At 59.0% G+C, this 13,515-nt stretch overlaps 4 protein-coding genes across 4 annotated transcripts; 3 read left to right on the plus strand and 1 right to left on the minus strand.

Moving 5' to 3' along the window:
- The first annotated feature begins 3,381 nt into the window (after window positions 1-3,381).
- Gat1 (regulator of mushroom development) lies at window positions 3,382-5,235 on the plus strand. Its single transcript, XM_003036543.2, has 2 exons — window positions 3,382-4,472; window positions 4,523-5,235. Exons 1-2 carry the CDS (start codon window positions 3,452-3,454, stop codon window positions 4,849-4,851), a joined length of 1,350 nt encoding a protein of 449 aa, XP_003036589.1. The 5' UTR covers window positions 3,382-3,451; the 3' UTR covers window positions 4,852-5,235.
- Window positions 5,236-5,495: 260 nt separating this feature from the next.
- SCHCODRAFT_02256916 (uncharacterized protein) lies at window positions 5,496-6,493 on the plus strand. The gene is made up of 2 exons (XM_050342210.1): window positions 5,496-6,016; window positions 6,076-6,493. The coding sequence occupies exons 1-2, from the start codon at window positions 5,549-5,551 to the stop codon at window positions 6,187-6,189; spliced, it is 582 nt and encodes a 193-aa protein (XP_050200506.1). The 5' UTR covers window positions 5,496-5,548; the 3' UTR covers window positions 6,190-6,493.
- Window positions 6,494-8,927: 2,434 nt separating this feature from the next.
- On the minus strand, window positions 8,928-9,929 carry SCHCODRAFT_02666689 (uncharacterized protein; the record flags this gene model as incomplete). Its single annotated transcript, XM_003037921.1, has 3 exons — window positions 8,928-9,397; window positions 9,448-9,723; window positions 9,758-9,929. 3 exons carry the CDS (start codon window positions 9,927-9,929, stop codon window positions 8,928-8,930), a joined length of 918 nt encoding a protein of 305 aa, XP_003037967.1.
- Window positions 9,930-10,412: 483 nt separating this feature from the next.
- SCHCODRAFT_02730106 (Nop14-like protein) lies at window positions 10,413-13,472 on the plus strand (the record flags this gene model as incomplete). The annotated part of the gene is made up of 6 exons (XM_003036544.2): window positions 10,413-10,724; window positions 10,777-11,053; window positions 11,108-11,259; window positions 11,312-12,172; window positions 12,221-13,009; window positions 13,062-13,472. The coding sequence occupies exons 1-6, from the start codon at window positions 10,455-10,457 to the stop codon at window positions 13,470-13,472; spliced, it is 2,760 nt and encodes a 919-aa protein (XP_003036590.1). The 5' UTR covers window positions 10,413-10,454.
- Window positions 13,473-13,515: the final 43 nt, after the last annotated feature.

Below are 13,515 nucleotides of genomic sequence, written 5' to 3' on the forward strand. Positions count from 1 at the left end.
CCGCAGTGCACTTTGTCTCGCAGAAGGAGAAGGCACGACGAGTCGTACCAAGCACGTTGACGTGAAGTTTCATTTTATTCGTACATACATTGACGACGGTTCCTTCTCACCCTCCTGGATTCCTACAGATGAGATGGTAGCCGACATACTTACTAAACCACTCCCCGCTCCTACCCACCAGAAGCACTGTAAGTCTCTGGGTCTTGTTTCGCTTCGCTGATGGGGGTGTGTTGGACTATGTGACCCTCCCGTGACGACCACGTGATACGTTACACACTATATATACAGATATTAGCTACCGCTTTCCTCAGTCGTTCTTACTTCTATCTACCCCGACGACTGAGACCGACGGTCCCTCCAGGTCGACGGTGTCCCGTTTATCACAGGGCGACCCAATACGAGCGCAAACGCCAGCCCTATAGCCTCACTATACGCATCCAAGACGAGGATGTGTCACGATGAGTTGTCGCAGGCGTGACGCAGTGTCATATGTCAGAGGCCTCCATTCAGGTTATACTTGCATGGGAAAGACGTAGGACGGGCAAAGCCTGCGGGGCTGGAGCCACTTGTGCGTGCTCCCGAGGCCGACTCTCGAGATGGACCGTCCGCTGAAGCTACTGAAGTTGACAGCCTCCGCGACTGGCGCACCCTGTTTCAGCCCGGTCAGTGAGGCTTCACGAGCTGTGCCCCAGTGGATACGCAAGTGCGCACTCACCATTCGATTAAAAGCTGCTAGAGGCGTTTCTGTCAGGTACAGCCTCTCCGCTATGGATTTGCCCGAACGGTGTCGGTAGCAGCATGGGCTGATGCGCCTCGAGCGCCTACCTCGAGGAGCATAGCCTCCATTCATTATGTAGGACCACCGACGCACAGTTAGACGCGTCAGATGGACATGACTGCCGTGAAGGCGTAACGCGTCGTTAGCTAGAGAAGGTCTGCATACTTGCTAGTGACAGGACCGGGGCAGTACTTGGCTGCGAGGCAGAGTCGCCACCGCGTCATTCCCCGCGGCTGTGTGTCCAAATGCGTTAGGTCAAGGTAGGCAGTGACTCACATATGGAATCGCAGAGCACTGCCGACGCCAGCGGAGGAATAGGGTCAGGCCCCGGCATTGGGCTAGGAACGATGACACAAGTCCGAGAACCACGACGCTCCCCTTCTCGCTCGCAGAAGCGTCGGGGGCGATATACGCCCTGAAAGCAAGTGGATGTTCACGAGGGCCGGCGTGGGCGGGCAGAGATGCTGCCGGGGGCTTCTGCTGCGAGCGCTATCTTCGTTGAGTGGCCGATGTCCACGCGATGGGCGACCGATGGTGCGCGTCACGCTGCCCGACCAGCGCGAACGCGATGCAGGCGGCGCCTACCTGACCACGAGATACAGCATCCTACTGGGTAAGTCCGCGGCCACCCACGTCTAAACGGCAGATCCATCCCTGTGCGGCGGCTCTAGTCGCAATCGCGAGCACAGGATGTCGATGAATCATCGCAATCCTCCATCCATCCAGTCCACCGTGCATGGTCACATATTCAGAGAGAAGGTTCGCGTTTCAGCGGCCCAAAGAGGCCTGCGGTCGGCCGCCCAAATGGTCAGGCCTGTTGAGGCTCTACAGCTGAAGGGCCGCTTCTTTTCCCACCTCGTCCTGGTGAGCGTCACCGTCAGCGGTTCGCGCAGTGCGCGGGCGATCACGTCACGCCGATAACAGGTTCATCACCAGTTCGCGAAGGTGTGCATGCCCGGCCGTCCAGCTGGGACGCGTAAGGGACGAGGAGAGGGGGGAAACCTCAACAATTGTGAGCGGACGGGGCTATGTGTCAACGGAGGATATCGCACGGTACGTGTTTCGAGGGAGGCATACGTCGGAAAATCAAGGAGGAGGAGAGGTCCGGGACGAGGAGGAAAGACAGGCTGGGACGCACATCATCAACGCTGGCGTTTCCCATTGTTCTCGTTGACAATGGCGGCGGGGTCGGGAAGCCCGATGCGCGCCCACCTTCCTTGCCATGCCGACGGAAGATCATGAGTGCCGCCGGCACGATTAGATTAGATAACAACGTCTTCTTTGGGCGCAAGTCAAGCGCTGGGCAGATGCTGCGGGCATCCCGAAGCGCCCAGGAAGCCTGGTCTTCTTCATACAGCCGCTTTCCTCGAAGAGGTGGGTCCCCCTTCAGTGAAGCTTCAGCAGGCGCCTAAGAAGGACAGACGAGAGCTCAGACGCGGGATGGTCAAGGCATCCCGCAGCACATGCACTGAGCGGGATGAGCAACGCCCTGGACCGTATCGGGTCAGTGGACGGTGACTCACCGAGATGCTTTGCATCTTCCCATCAAATCGGCGATTCGCGAGTGCACATGGATGTTGAACTTGTCCGGTGCGTCGACGCACGTCGTGGAGGGACCGTCCCGTCCCGCGCAAGTTTCAAGGGAGGACCTGCCGCCGTCTGCAAACGTTCCTTGCTGTCCCCTCTGCTGCAGTTTTTTCGGAAGGTGGAGCTTTAGCAGGCTTCTAATTCAGGGTCCTGGGCATGTGTGCACCTTTGAGGTGAAATACTCCTTCTAGTTTTCCGCAATCGCTCTGCACGTGCCTTGGCGACATGGGCCTCCTGCGAGCCTTTCGCCCCGAAGTCCCATCTAGCCCGCCCTCGGATGAAAACAATGGCTGGGGTCGGAACCCGACGAAGACTGCCCCACATTCGAAGATACAAGCGCAATTTTTTGGTCATTTTTCCGGGGCTCGCCGTCTGCCACTGGCTCGCAGACGATTCGTACGTGTACGATTCCGGGCTAGCACGTCTTTCCTTGCTTATCGTCCGCAGTCCACAACACGTAGCTCTCTCTCCCACGGTAGAGTAGTCCTAGTGACTATTATGTCAAAAGTAATGAAAAGGGGACTATTTCCTCGCATCCCGCACGGGCTGCGGGGACGAGCAGGACGAGGGTGGACTGCAGAACGCTTTTCGAACTCCGAACGTTCGTTATTTCGGGGGATTGCTTTTGCAGATGCAGAAGGTTCACGACCGGTGTGGTAGTGGTGGTGTATTTGCCTCCGTCGGAAGCAGAATAGACGCGTCGTGGGGTGGGCGACAGCTGGTGGAGAGCGCGAGTGGTTGTGAGCGGGAGGTGGTGTTCGCTGCTGTGCGTGCTTTGGGCGAGTGCGCTGGAGCGCCGGTAGAGAGCACTCAGACCGGTGTCCGAGCAGAGATCGTGGCTCCCGATGCGCTGAGGACGGTGGGGTAAGCATGTGGACCCCGGTCGAGGGGTGTCGGCGGTCCGCGATAAGCCATGCGCCATGCGATCTGCGCAAACCGGCTCGGTTACCCACGCTGGCTCGTTGCGGGATGGTGCTGAGTGCCGACGAGATAACCGCATTTGGGCTTGAGAAGAAGGCGCGTATAAGACCGCGTAAAACGACTCGACCAACCTGGTCAACACCTCGTCCACTTCCGGAGCGCGCAATGTACGACTCGTCCTACGCGTCCACCTACTCCGACTCGTCTCTCCCGCGCACTCCGTCCCCCCTCAACCCCGCCGCCGTACAGCTTCCCATGAAAGGCGCGCTCGACGTGCAGGAGCCCCTCCACTACCACGACCAGTCGATCAACCACGGCCTCTTCAACGTCGTCGACAACCCCCACGCGATGCTTCCCGTCGACGACAACGCCGTCCCCTCCGAGTCCTACCGTCCTTCCTGGCAGAATCCCCCGCGCGGCTCTCTTATGCAGGAGCTGTACGACGGCGAGTCTGCCGCTCACGCGCGCCGTGGCATGCACTACATGGGCCCCCCTCCGATGCAGCACGGTGGCTGGAACCACCACCTCACCCCTGCGCACGGAATGCAGGAGCAGCACCACATGATGCGCCGCGCGACGTTCCCCTACGTTCGCCACGATCACCCCCAGAACTTGTACATGCAGCAGGCGCATATGATGCACCCGCCACACGACATGTACATGGACGGCGGTGTTCCCCAGGACGTCGACGTCTACGCGCACCCCCACTCGCAGATCAAGCTCGAGGACGAGCAGCGGCCCATGCCCCGCCACATGATCAACGGCTACCCATACCCCCATCCCCAATACCCGTACCCCGACATGGGTCCCATGTACCATATGCACGTACAACACACCGACGACGCCGCGTCGAAGGAGACCCAGTACCTCCGCCGCCGCTGCTTCAACTGCCACACCACCGAGCCCCCGTCCTGGCGACGCAGCACGCTCAACCCGGGCAAGATCGTCTGCAACAAGTGCGGCCTCTACGAGCGCACGCACTTGCGGCCGCGCCCTCTGCGCTTCGACGAGCTCCGCGCTGGCAGCAAAACCCGCAAGGGTGGCCGCAACGCGAACGGCAAGAGCCCCAAGACGGCGAAGGCCGTCGTGAAGAAGGAGAGCAGGGAGGACCTCGAGGCCGCTGGCATGCTCACCCGGCGGAGCAGCCAGTCGTCGCTCGGCGCGTCGAGCGATCTCGACGAGAGCTGTAAGTGCCACTCTTCACTCCCTTTCACAATTTCCTAACCCATTTCGCAGTGGCTCTCAACTCCCCTACACCCCCGTCGTCCGGGTCCAACCCGGGCTCCAACTACAACTCCCCTCACCTGCCCTCATATCCCCTCTCCTCCGCCACATCCTCTTCTCGCGACTCGCACTCTCCACCCGCGTTGATCGAGGGTGGCATCCGCCTTCCCAACGCCTCTCTGACCGACCTCGGTGGCGGGCTCATGATGTCGCCTCCGACCAGCCGCTCCGCCGACCACTCCTCCCCGCTGCTGTCCGCCCCGTCTCACGACAACCGCTACCGGTCGTCGTCGCTCTCGCAGCAGATGGGCTCCGCGGCGGACTACGGCAAGGACGCGTGAGGGCGTCGGTACTTCTTCCCTTTCCTTCCCCTACCGAAAACGACGTGTTCGCGGCGTTTGCTCTACTTCGCGGTGGCCCATTGCTTATTTCTATTGCGCTATTTATTTGCGTATCACGGAATCCTCATCGTCTTGGATATTCTATGTCCTGTCCATTGTGCATACGCCCCGCGTCACCCACATACTACCTTTGCTGCTCCTCCCCCTCAAAATACCACCTCTTTCTCGCTCCTCGCTTTCGCACTTCATTCCAAGCTCTGTATAGTTGTTTTACTACTGTAGATAATATTCAAAAGGCGGCGCGACTCTGTACCAATCACTGGATGCTTAATGCTATGTATATATGGAAATATAACGCGGAGGATAGAACTTCGTTTGTTCGTCTGACTCTGAGGGCGTTGCGAGGTGGGCGGGACATGGCAATGGGCGCCTGAATGGAAGTGGGGATGTCTAGAATCGGGACTGCGGAGGTCTTTCGGAAGTTTCTGAGGCCACCGGCCTGCAGCTGTGGTCGCCAATACTCTCATGCGAGACCCACTCTCGCATGGACCGTGGCAGAACGCGCAATAGGCTGGCAGGCAAAGGCCGGCGCGCCAGTCACCTGAGCCCGCCGCGGAAGCAGATACGCGTCGGACCACCATTCGGGGGTTTGCGTGATCGACGCACGTGGCAGACGAGCCGCCGGAGGGAGTCCATCATGAACAGTGATATGGCGCCTGGAGGCGTTGATCCTGCTGCTGCTCCTCCGTTTCCCTTTGTTCTTGCTGCAGATCATCGCAGATGCAATGTCCTTATCACGAACGCCGCCTGCAGCCTCCCCCGCTTGGCGAACATACCGCCCTCCCCGTCCCCCTCCGTACTCCCGCCCGTGCTCGCACGTAATCCCTGTATTTCAGAGCCCGACATAACCAAAAGAGACGAGTCGGCTCGCGTGGAGCCAAGCTCGAACTTGTCTTCCGGCCCGATGGCCAATTCGCCCGCCTCTGCTTCTTTTCTTCTTCTTACAGGGACGGAAGAAGCGCACCATTGCGGATGCGGGCTCGCACGCTTGCGCATTCGAAAATCGCGATACGATAACTCATGTTCCTTCAGCAGGAAAATTTCTGGCTGTTTGGGGTCTCGAGCGCGAGACGAATGCACAGCTGCGACTGGACATCGCAACAACGTAAGTTGTCGGTGGACTCATGACCGTCCCCGCCCTCCGAGTCTTATCGTTGCTCCCAGCACCCTCCCCTCGTCGCCAGACCAATTGAATTCTGTGGGGCACACAGGTACCATGGGATCCGGATGCGTCTGTCTTGCCGCAAGTGCGCGCTTCCCCATACCGCATGTGAATAGCTCAAGCCCAGGCAACGGCCTGTGGGAGCTCCCCCGGCAATAAACCCCGTCTTTTTGGAGACGAATTGGCAACTTGTCGCAATCCGCCGTGCGGCTAGCGAGCCTCGACACGTCGTGGCAGCCTGGTGGATATCCCTGGACGACGACGCGTCCCAGGAAGCCCTCCAGCGTGTCCCCGATCGCGTTCAGGCTGGCGCTGGACCCTCGCGCTCGCTGGCCTTGTGCCGATATTGTACTGGGCTCGCGTCATGCGCGTCATTAAGCATCGTGGGAACCGTTGCTGGCTCGCGCTCTCTTGAATAACCGCGACTCGCTTCTCTCCGAAGCTAACGACATCCTCATCCCCTCCTGGTAAGTTCAACAACCCACGATGCGCGCCAAAAAGACTTCCGCCTTCGAATTCATTTACAGATCCCATTTTCGAAGCTTCGCGCTCGGAGACCGTTACCAGCGACATTGGAGGTCTTCTTGTCGCGAGAGCGAGCGGGGTCTGCAGGCCTTGGGGTTTGTGCAGTGCGATAAGACATGCCTCAAGCACCCTGGCTCTGCCCGCTATCCATGAGAGGTGCGCCAATACGGCAGGAGCGCCCTGAAACACGTTCTCTACATGAACAAGTCCTCTCAGGCCAGAAAAATGACGATATCCCGGTACCGGCTCTTCGCCATCCTTCACACGAGGTCCTCGGACGGTCAGCAGGTACGCCCCTCTAGCTTCGATTATCTCGCAATAGCGACCGCGTGCTAGCGAACGTCCGATGACACGTCTATTCACCAAGAGCCTCTACGTCGAAGCTCAATGGACGCTACGCGCACGCTACCTTGTATTTGGACGGAAAGAATTGGGCTCCCCGCAGTCATTCAGCCACGCCTCCCGAGGCTTCGCCGCGCACGGGAGCGGGAGCGGGAGACGACCGCCTCGGGCGGCTCGCAGCGTCGGACGTCGGTGCGGCCGCCCTGTCCAGAAAACAACAGCCGCCGACGCGGTGGAGCGCGCGCCTTCCAAGAAGACACTCGGTGCGGGGGTGAAACACACCAGAACCCTCCCGATATGCGGGCAGGCCGCAGAGGAGGGAAGGGAGTGGAGCCCAAAGACTCGCCCAGGCACCCTTTGTATGTCTGTCCTGCTCGACAAGTCCCTCGACACACCGAAGCTTGGGAGGACGATGGCGCTTCCATGCCCAGCGTGAGAGGGCCGCCCTGTCGATACTGCGGCCTCAGAGCGGGACGCGATAGCTTCTGAGAAGCGACGGGCGAAATGACGCTGCACATACAATCTGGAATCGCACAGAGGTCGATCCCGAAGAAGGCGGGCGCCTACAGCGTCGAAGGTTATGTTCCCGGTAAGCTCGTAGGGCCTCAGTAAACCAGCTCATAATTACTGCACCACTGTCACCTGCAGTAATAAAACCCAGACGTCCTTCCAACGTTTACGTGCACGCTGCGCACCCGACCTCACACGTCGTGAGCGTTATCTTCGTCTGAGCGGGCGCCTGGCGCCTAGCCCCGGCGCGCTAGCTGCCGCGCGTTGACACGACGTGAGAACGGGCTCAGGCAGCGGTCCCACAAGCCTCAGCCTGACAGGACCCATTGACATACGCGAGCGCACCGCCGACAGCGGGGCGCAAGCACGAGTTCGTGTATAAACCTGTGAACCAGATTTGTTGCAGCCAGCCCATGCGTATCCTGAGACGACTAGCGCAAGGGAAGTGGGGCATAATAACGTTCGTGAGCACGCGTCTCCGCGGCGAGCTCGTCCGCGTCGGTGCCGTGAGTGTGTGCTGGTGGGAGTGTGTCACAAAGTCGAACTTCACGTGCTAGGTGGCAAACGTGCCGAAATTATTGTGCCCGTAGGATCCTGCACCGTTAGCCGTAGTTTATCGTGCGTTCAGCGCAATGAACCATAAGGAACGTATGGGGAAAACTCACCTTCTCTTTTTCTGTAGAGCATGGGAACGCAGGGCGCGCCGAACGGGCGCTGAAAGCTCCGTACGCTAAGCGCCGGCTGCCTACTATCATCCGCCGGCCAAGTCCCACCGCGCCTGAGGTGGGAGAACCGCAGGGAGACAGTGAACGGGAAGACACGCTGTCGTCAACCGCAGAACAGTAGCGAGCCCGGACTGTATACTACGGGTCAACAGAACTACCTTGCATTGTATTGGGCTTCCTCCCGCCCCTGGCGTACCGAGGGACGACGAACTGCGTTCGGCACTCACGCTCTCGCGGACAGTCACCCATTTCGGGCAAAGCAGCCAAGGACCTCGGCGCGCTAACTGTGTCAACTATTTCCTGCGTGGAACCTTGTACTCGCAGGTCAGGCGGGGGAATGTCCTAGGGCACGGGCGCGCGAGCGGAAAATTCGATAGCCATGTCATTGGTCCAGAAGAAATCCGTATAATGCCGTACATAGAACGTCCTAGGGCGACTGCCGCGACGGCTTGCCTCAAATTATGGTGGGTGAGCCATGCTATGCAAACCGCCGTGGGCGACGGGGTCGAGAAATCGGCGTACACGGACGCGACGAGCAAAGCCTGGACCGTAATTAATGGTTTGCCACAGCAGCGCGTACCCAATAGGCGCCGGCGATGACTGTCATGGGCTGCGCACCGGGCACTGAAATCGAAGCCTGCCTCAGTGTTAGGGTGCGAGGAATGGGAATGGAAGAGGGACATACGTGCTTCGCCGGTGTGCGTGTGTATGGCCTGCGAACGCCACGTTCTCAGCCATAGTCGCGCGCTCAATCAGCGCTTGACTGGTTTGTCCGGCCCTGGCTCGCTGGGGCCACTTTCCAAGTCAACGGTGCGCGCCGAAGCTGGGCTGGTACCTCTGCTGAGCATCCGCGCGGCTAGCGCAAGACCTTGTGCTGCTAGTCGTGAGCTGACCCATTGCGTGAGCGAGACGCCGGGGACTAAGCCAAGAAGGTCCTTGACATCCCAGTAGTCACGATGATGTGTAATGCGTCCTTGTTCGTTGAAGGTGAGGCGAGTTATTATAGGTAGTTTGAGGTGAAGCGGAGAGGGCACGGCGAGTGAAGTGCCGGGAACGGGAAGGGATGGGTGCTGTAATGAAGGTCCTCTCGAATGTGTGACCTCGGAGGGCGATATCAAGTCGCTGGAAGTATGCAGCCTGACTGCATGAGGTCCGTCGCGATGGATACCGGGTAGCAGAAGAAGATTAAAGGTATGTTCGATGATGATTTTACGCGTTCCGTCTGCTCCCAGATCAGCCAACTGCCTCCGAGGTGAGTATCAAAGTACTCACCGAAGCTTTCACTCTCGCAAAGGTCGCCAATGTCGGTCCAAGACCGGGTAGCACGTAGTAGAATGCCGGCGTTGCTCTCCGATAGGCGAAGGATAGTCAAAAGCATTGCTAAAGGTCGAGGGACGGTAAGATTGCCCAGTCTCTCGGATAGGGTATATATGTCCTCGATGATTGATCGCGAAGTCGCTGTAACGAAGGGATTTTCATAGCTGTATCGGGTGTATGAGTTCATTGCGAGATTCAGAAGGCATTTATCCTTACACTGTGTGAAGTTAGCTGCGTTGTGATCGTGAAGGACAGGACAACGCACCTGCGTGTGGCTCGTAAAATCGCTCAATGGCGTCCGCAGAGGATGGCTTGTCCCCGTAGACAGAGTGTGAGATCTCGACTGCGGTGGCGTGTATCGACAGAAGGGACATGGACGTCGCCGATGTTCGGACTGATGGTGTCGAGACGGACGGAAAGGCGACTGTCGAGGTCATCGTGTCTTGCGGATGGTCTGGCAGTGGCTTGTTCATGGTGGTGGGGGGAGCAAAGACACCCTCTTGACGCACGGCGCCGTCATCACCGCCATGATCATGTGAATACCCGGCCGTCTCTCTTCCTCCTCGGGAGCATCCAATCTCGGCCTTTCATGACGCCTACATCGCAGGGACTCCGCGAGTGCGCCTACTGAGTGTGTAGCCATTGAGACAGGTGTCATCCGATAGTCGAAGGGTGCCGGGGCGATTCCATAGGCCATGAGATGAAAAGGTGTCACGTATGCTTGAAGGCGAGTGCACAGAGGCCAAGTAGCGCACTAGCAGCCAAGGAGACCAGTGCGGGGCTCCGTAAATAGGGTTTTCGAGTAAGCGAATTCTCAGAAGGGTGCACGTCGTGGTGGTCGTCGCGAACGATGAGTACGAAGAGGCTGAGACCGGCTTGACCGGCCCGCCGGGCTCAATCCTGATTTCATCACTTGTGATCGGGCGCCTCTCTGCCCGCTCCCGCTGCCTCCCTCACACAAAATGGCCAAGGGCTCGCAGCTTTCGCAGCTCAAATCGGCCCTTTCTCAGGCTGGCATCACCGGGAAGCCTCAAAACAACAACAAGCGCAAGCGGTCTGGCAGCACCAGCGAGCGCGACAAGGAGAAGAAGGCTGCAAAACTTCAGGAGATTCACCAGAAGCTGAATCCCTTCGATGTCAAGGTCACGAAGCTTAAGCACGATGTGGGGGGCCGGAAGCTCAAGGGTGTGACGGGAAAGCCCGCGCAGAGTAGGCAGGCTGGGATTGAGCAGGTGCGGGATGGTTCACACCTTGCAGGTCGCGGTATGCTGACGGTGATCACAGCGGAAGAAAACCCTGCTGAAGGAGTACGAGGAGAGGAACCATGCTGGAGGAATTCTCGATCGTCGTTTCGGTGAAAATGACCCTACGATGACTCCGGAGGAGCGTATGCTTGAGCGATTCACGCGCGAGCGACAGCGCGCCGCGAAGGGATCTGCGTTCAACCTTGATGACGAGGACGAGTTGACCCACTACGGCCAAAGTCTGTCGAAACTCGATGACTTTGACGCGACTGGTATGCAGCTGGACGATGATGATGACGAAGAGGAAGGGGGACGAGGTACGTTCTGACTGTATGCGTTCACGCGTGGTTGAGGCTAACAGCATACTATAGGCCAGATCGACCGCGACATCGTTAAGAAAGCACACTTCGGTGGCTTCGACGACGACGAGGGCAGTGATGAGGACGAAGACGGCGAGCCCGCGCGGAAGAAGTCCAAGGCCGAAGTCATGGCAGAGGTCATCGCGAAGAGTAAGATGCACAAGGTAAGCTCGGGGTCGTTATGCATGCACATCGGCTGAAATAACCCCTCTATAGGCTATGCGTCAAAATGAGAAGGAAGCGATGGAGGACATCCGACACGAGCTCGACCAGGGCTTCGACGAGCTGCGTGGCCTGCTCTTCGCCGTCGATCCGTCCGTCGCAAAGCCTCCCGCTCCTTCCACAGAAGAAGACGCTCCCAAAGCAGATGACGCCGCCCCCAGCCTCGCCGACCCCGCCGCCGCCCTCGTTGACAACGACCCCGACTATGACCGCCGCGTGCGCGAGCTCGCCTTCGACAAGCGCGCGAAGGCGAAAGACCGCACCAAGACCGAGGAGGAGCTCGCGCTCGAGGAGAAGGAGGCGCTGGAGAAGGCGGAGCGCAGGCGGCAGAAGCGCATGATGGGGCTGGAGGAGAGCGTTAGCGAGGATGAGGGGGGTGGGAAGGGGAAGAAGAGGAAGAGGGGCGGGGATGATTTGGAGGATGACTTCGATTATGAGGGGGATTCGTGGGGTGGGATTGGGGCGGGGTTGGGTGGGGAGGATGAGGAGGAGGGAGATGGGGCGGCCTTGGAGGACGATGATGAGGATGAAGAAGGTGATGAGGGAGAGGGCAGCGATGAGGAAGACGTAGGTGATGAGAGCGAGGAAGAGGACGGCGAGTCTGACAGCGACGCCTATGAAGAGGTGGAAGAGGGCGACCACGAAGCCCTTGTCACCTCCAAAAAAGCAACGCCAAAGAAGAAGAAAGCGCCTCCAGGGAGCGAGCTTCCCTTCACCTTCCCTTGTCCGTCGTCCCATGACGAGTTCCTCGAAATCGTCGACGGCATCGCGGACAAGGATGTTCCGACTGTCGTACAGCGTATACGGACGTTGTACCACCCAAGCCTTGGCGTTGGCAACAAGGCGAAGCTGCAGGTACGTACACTTCGTATCCGCCTCTTTCCTCGTACTCATCAGTTGCAGGTCCTGACGAACGTCCTCATCGACCACGCACTCTATGTCACCGCTCCCCCACATCCCAATTACACCCTCCTCAACTCCGTTCTGCCGCACCTCTGCTCTCTCATCAAGGCCTTCCCTACCTCATCCGCCTCCTACTTCGTCGAGAAGCTCGTTCTCATGGACAAGAACCTCCGACGCGGCCTCTCCAACCCCCTCGACCCCAACGCGAAGACGTGGCCCGGCACCTCCGAGCTCTCCTTGCTTCGCATTCTCGGCGCCGTCTGGTCGACAAGTGACTTGCACCATGTCGTCGTCTCCCCCGCACGCCTGCTCATGGGTTCATACCTCGGCCTCGCGCGCGTCCGGTCGCTGTCCGACATTGCTAGCGGGCTCTTCCTGTGCACCCTGTTCTACCAGTTCGAGGAAGTGTCAAAACGTCTCGTTCCGGAAGCCATTAACTTCCTGGCGAGCACGATCGTGCACCTGTCGCCGAACGAGTACAAGGACGTCAAGTCGTTGCCGGGCAACTTTCCTACAGCCGACTTCCACTCGGAGCTGACGGCGCTGCTGCGGATTAAGGAGAAGACGGCCAAGAAGATAGAGCCGAGCGAGCGCGTCAACCTGGCGCAGCTGCTGTCGACGGGGTCGCCGACGGTGCAGGACAAGGTTGATCACCTTACGACGGCGATTGAGCTGTTAAGGAGATTTGCGGTGCTGTACAAGGGTCTCGATGCCTTCGTTGAGCTGTATCAGCCGATGCTGGAGCTTGTTGAGAACATCGATGCGCAAAGATTGTCAAGCGGACTTCAGGCATGGCACGCTTCTCCCTTTTGTTCGAGCGCATGCTGACCTTCGCATTCAGACCAAGATCACCACATTCAGGGACGAAGTCCGTCGTCTTCTCAAGTTCGCACGCGAAGCTCGCAAGCCCCTCCTCTTGCAAGCCCATAAACCTATCCCGCTCGCCACCTTCGTGCCCAAATTCGAGTCCACGTCATCCTCCTTCCTCAAGCACTCCGACCCGGACAAGGAGCGCAAGGAAGCCGCGAAGCTGCGCGCGCAGTACAAGCAAGAGCGCAAGGGTGCGATTCGCGAACTGCGGAAGGACGCGCGCTTCCTCGCCGGGGTGCAGCAGGAGAAGCAGAAGGCGAAGGACAATGCGTACAAGGACAGCATGAACCGCGTGTTCGGGTCGCTCGAGAGCGAGCGGGCGGAGCAGAAGAGGATGGACCGCGAGAAACAGAAGGTCGAGAAGAGGGCGGGGAAGAAGTAGGGTGTGTGCGTGAGGTATATATGTACCTGGGGATCCATGTATT

The sequence above is a fragment of the Schizophyllum commune genome (genome assembly GCF_000143185.2).
Source record: "Schizophyllum commune H4-8 unplaced genomic scaffold SCHCOscaffold_5, whole genome shotgun sequence".
In the NCBI taxonomy this organism is placed as follows: domain Eukaryota; kingdom Fungi; phylum Basidiomycota; class Agaricomycetes; order Agaricales; family Schizophyllaceae; genus Schizophyllum; species Schizophyllum commune.

Coding starts and splice junctions, on each gene's coding strand:
- Gat1 (XM_003036543.2), top strand. CDS start 3,452: ATGTACGACTCGTCCTACGCGTCCACCTACTCCGACTCGTCTCTCCCG. Junction 4,473..4,522: donor GAGCGATCTCGACGAGAGCT/GTAAGTGCCACT, acceptor CCCATTTCGCAG/TGGCTCTCAACTCCCCTACA.
- SCHCODRAFT_02256916 (XM_050342210.1), top strand. CDS start 5,549: ATGAACAGTGATATGGCGCCTGGAGGCGTTGATCCTGCTGCTGCTCCT. Junction 6,017..6,075: donor CGACTGGACATCGCAACAAC/GTAAGTTGTCGG, acceptor CGTTGCTCCCAG/CACCCTCCCCTCGTCGCCAG.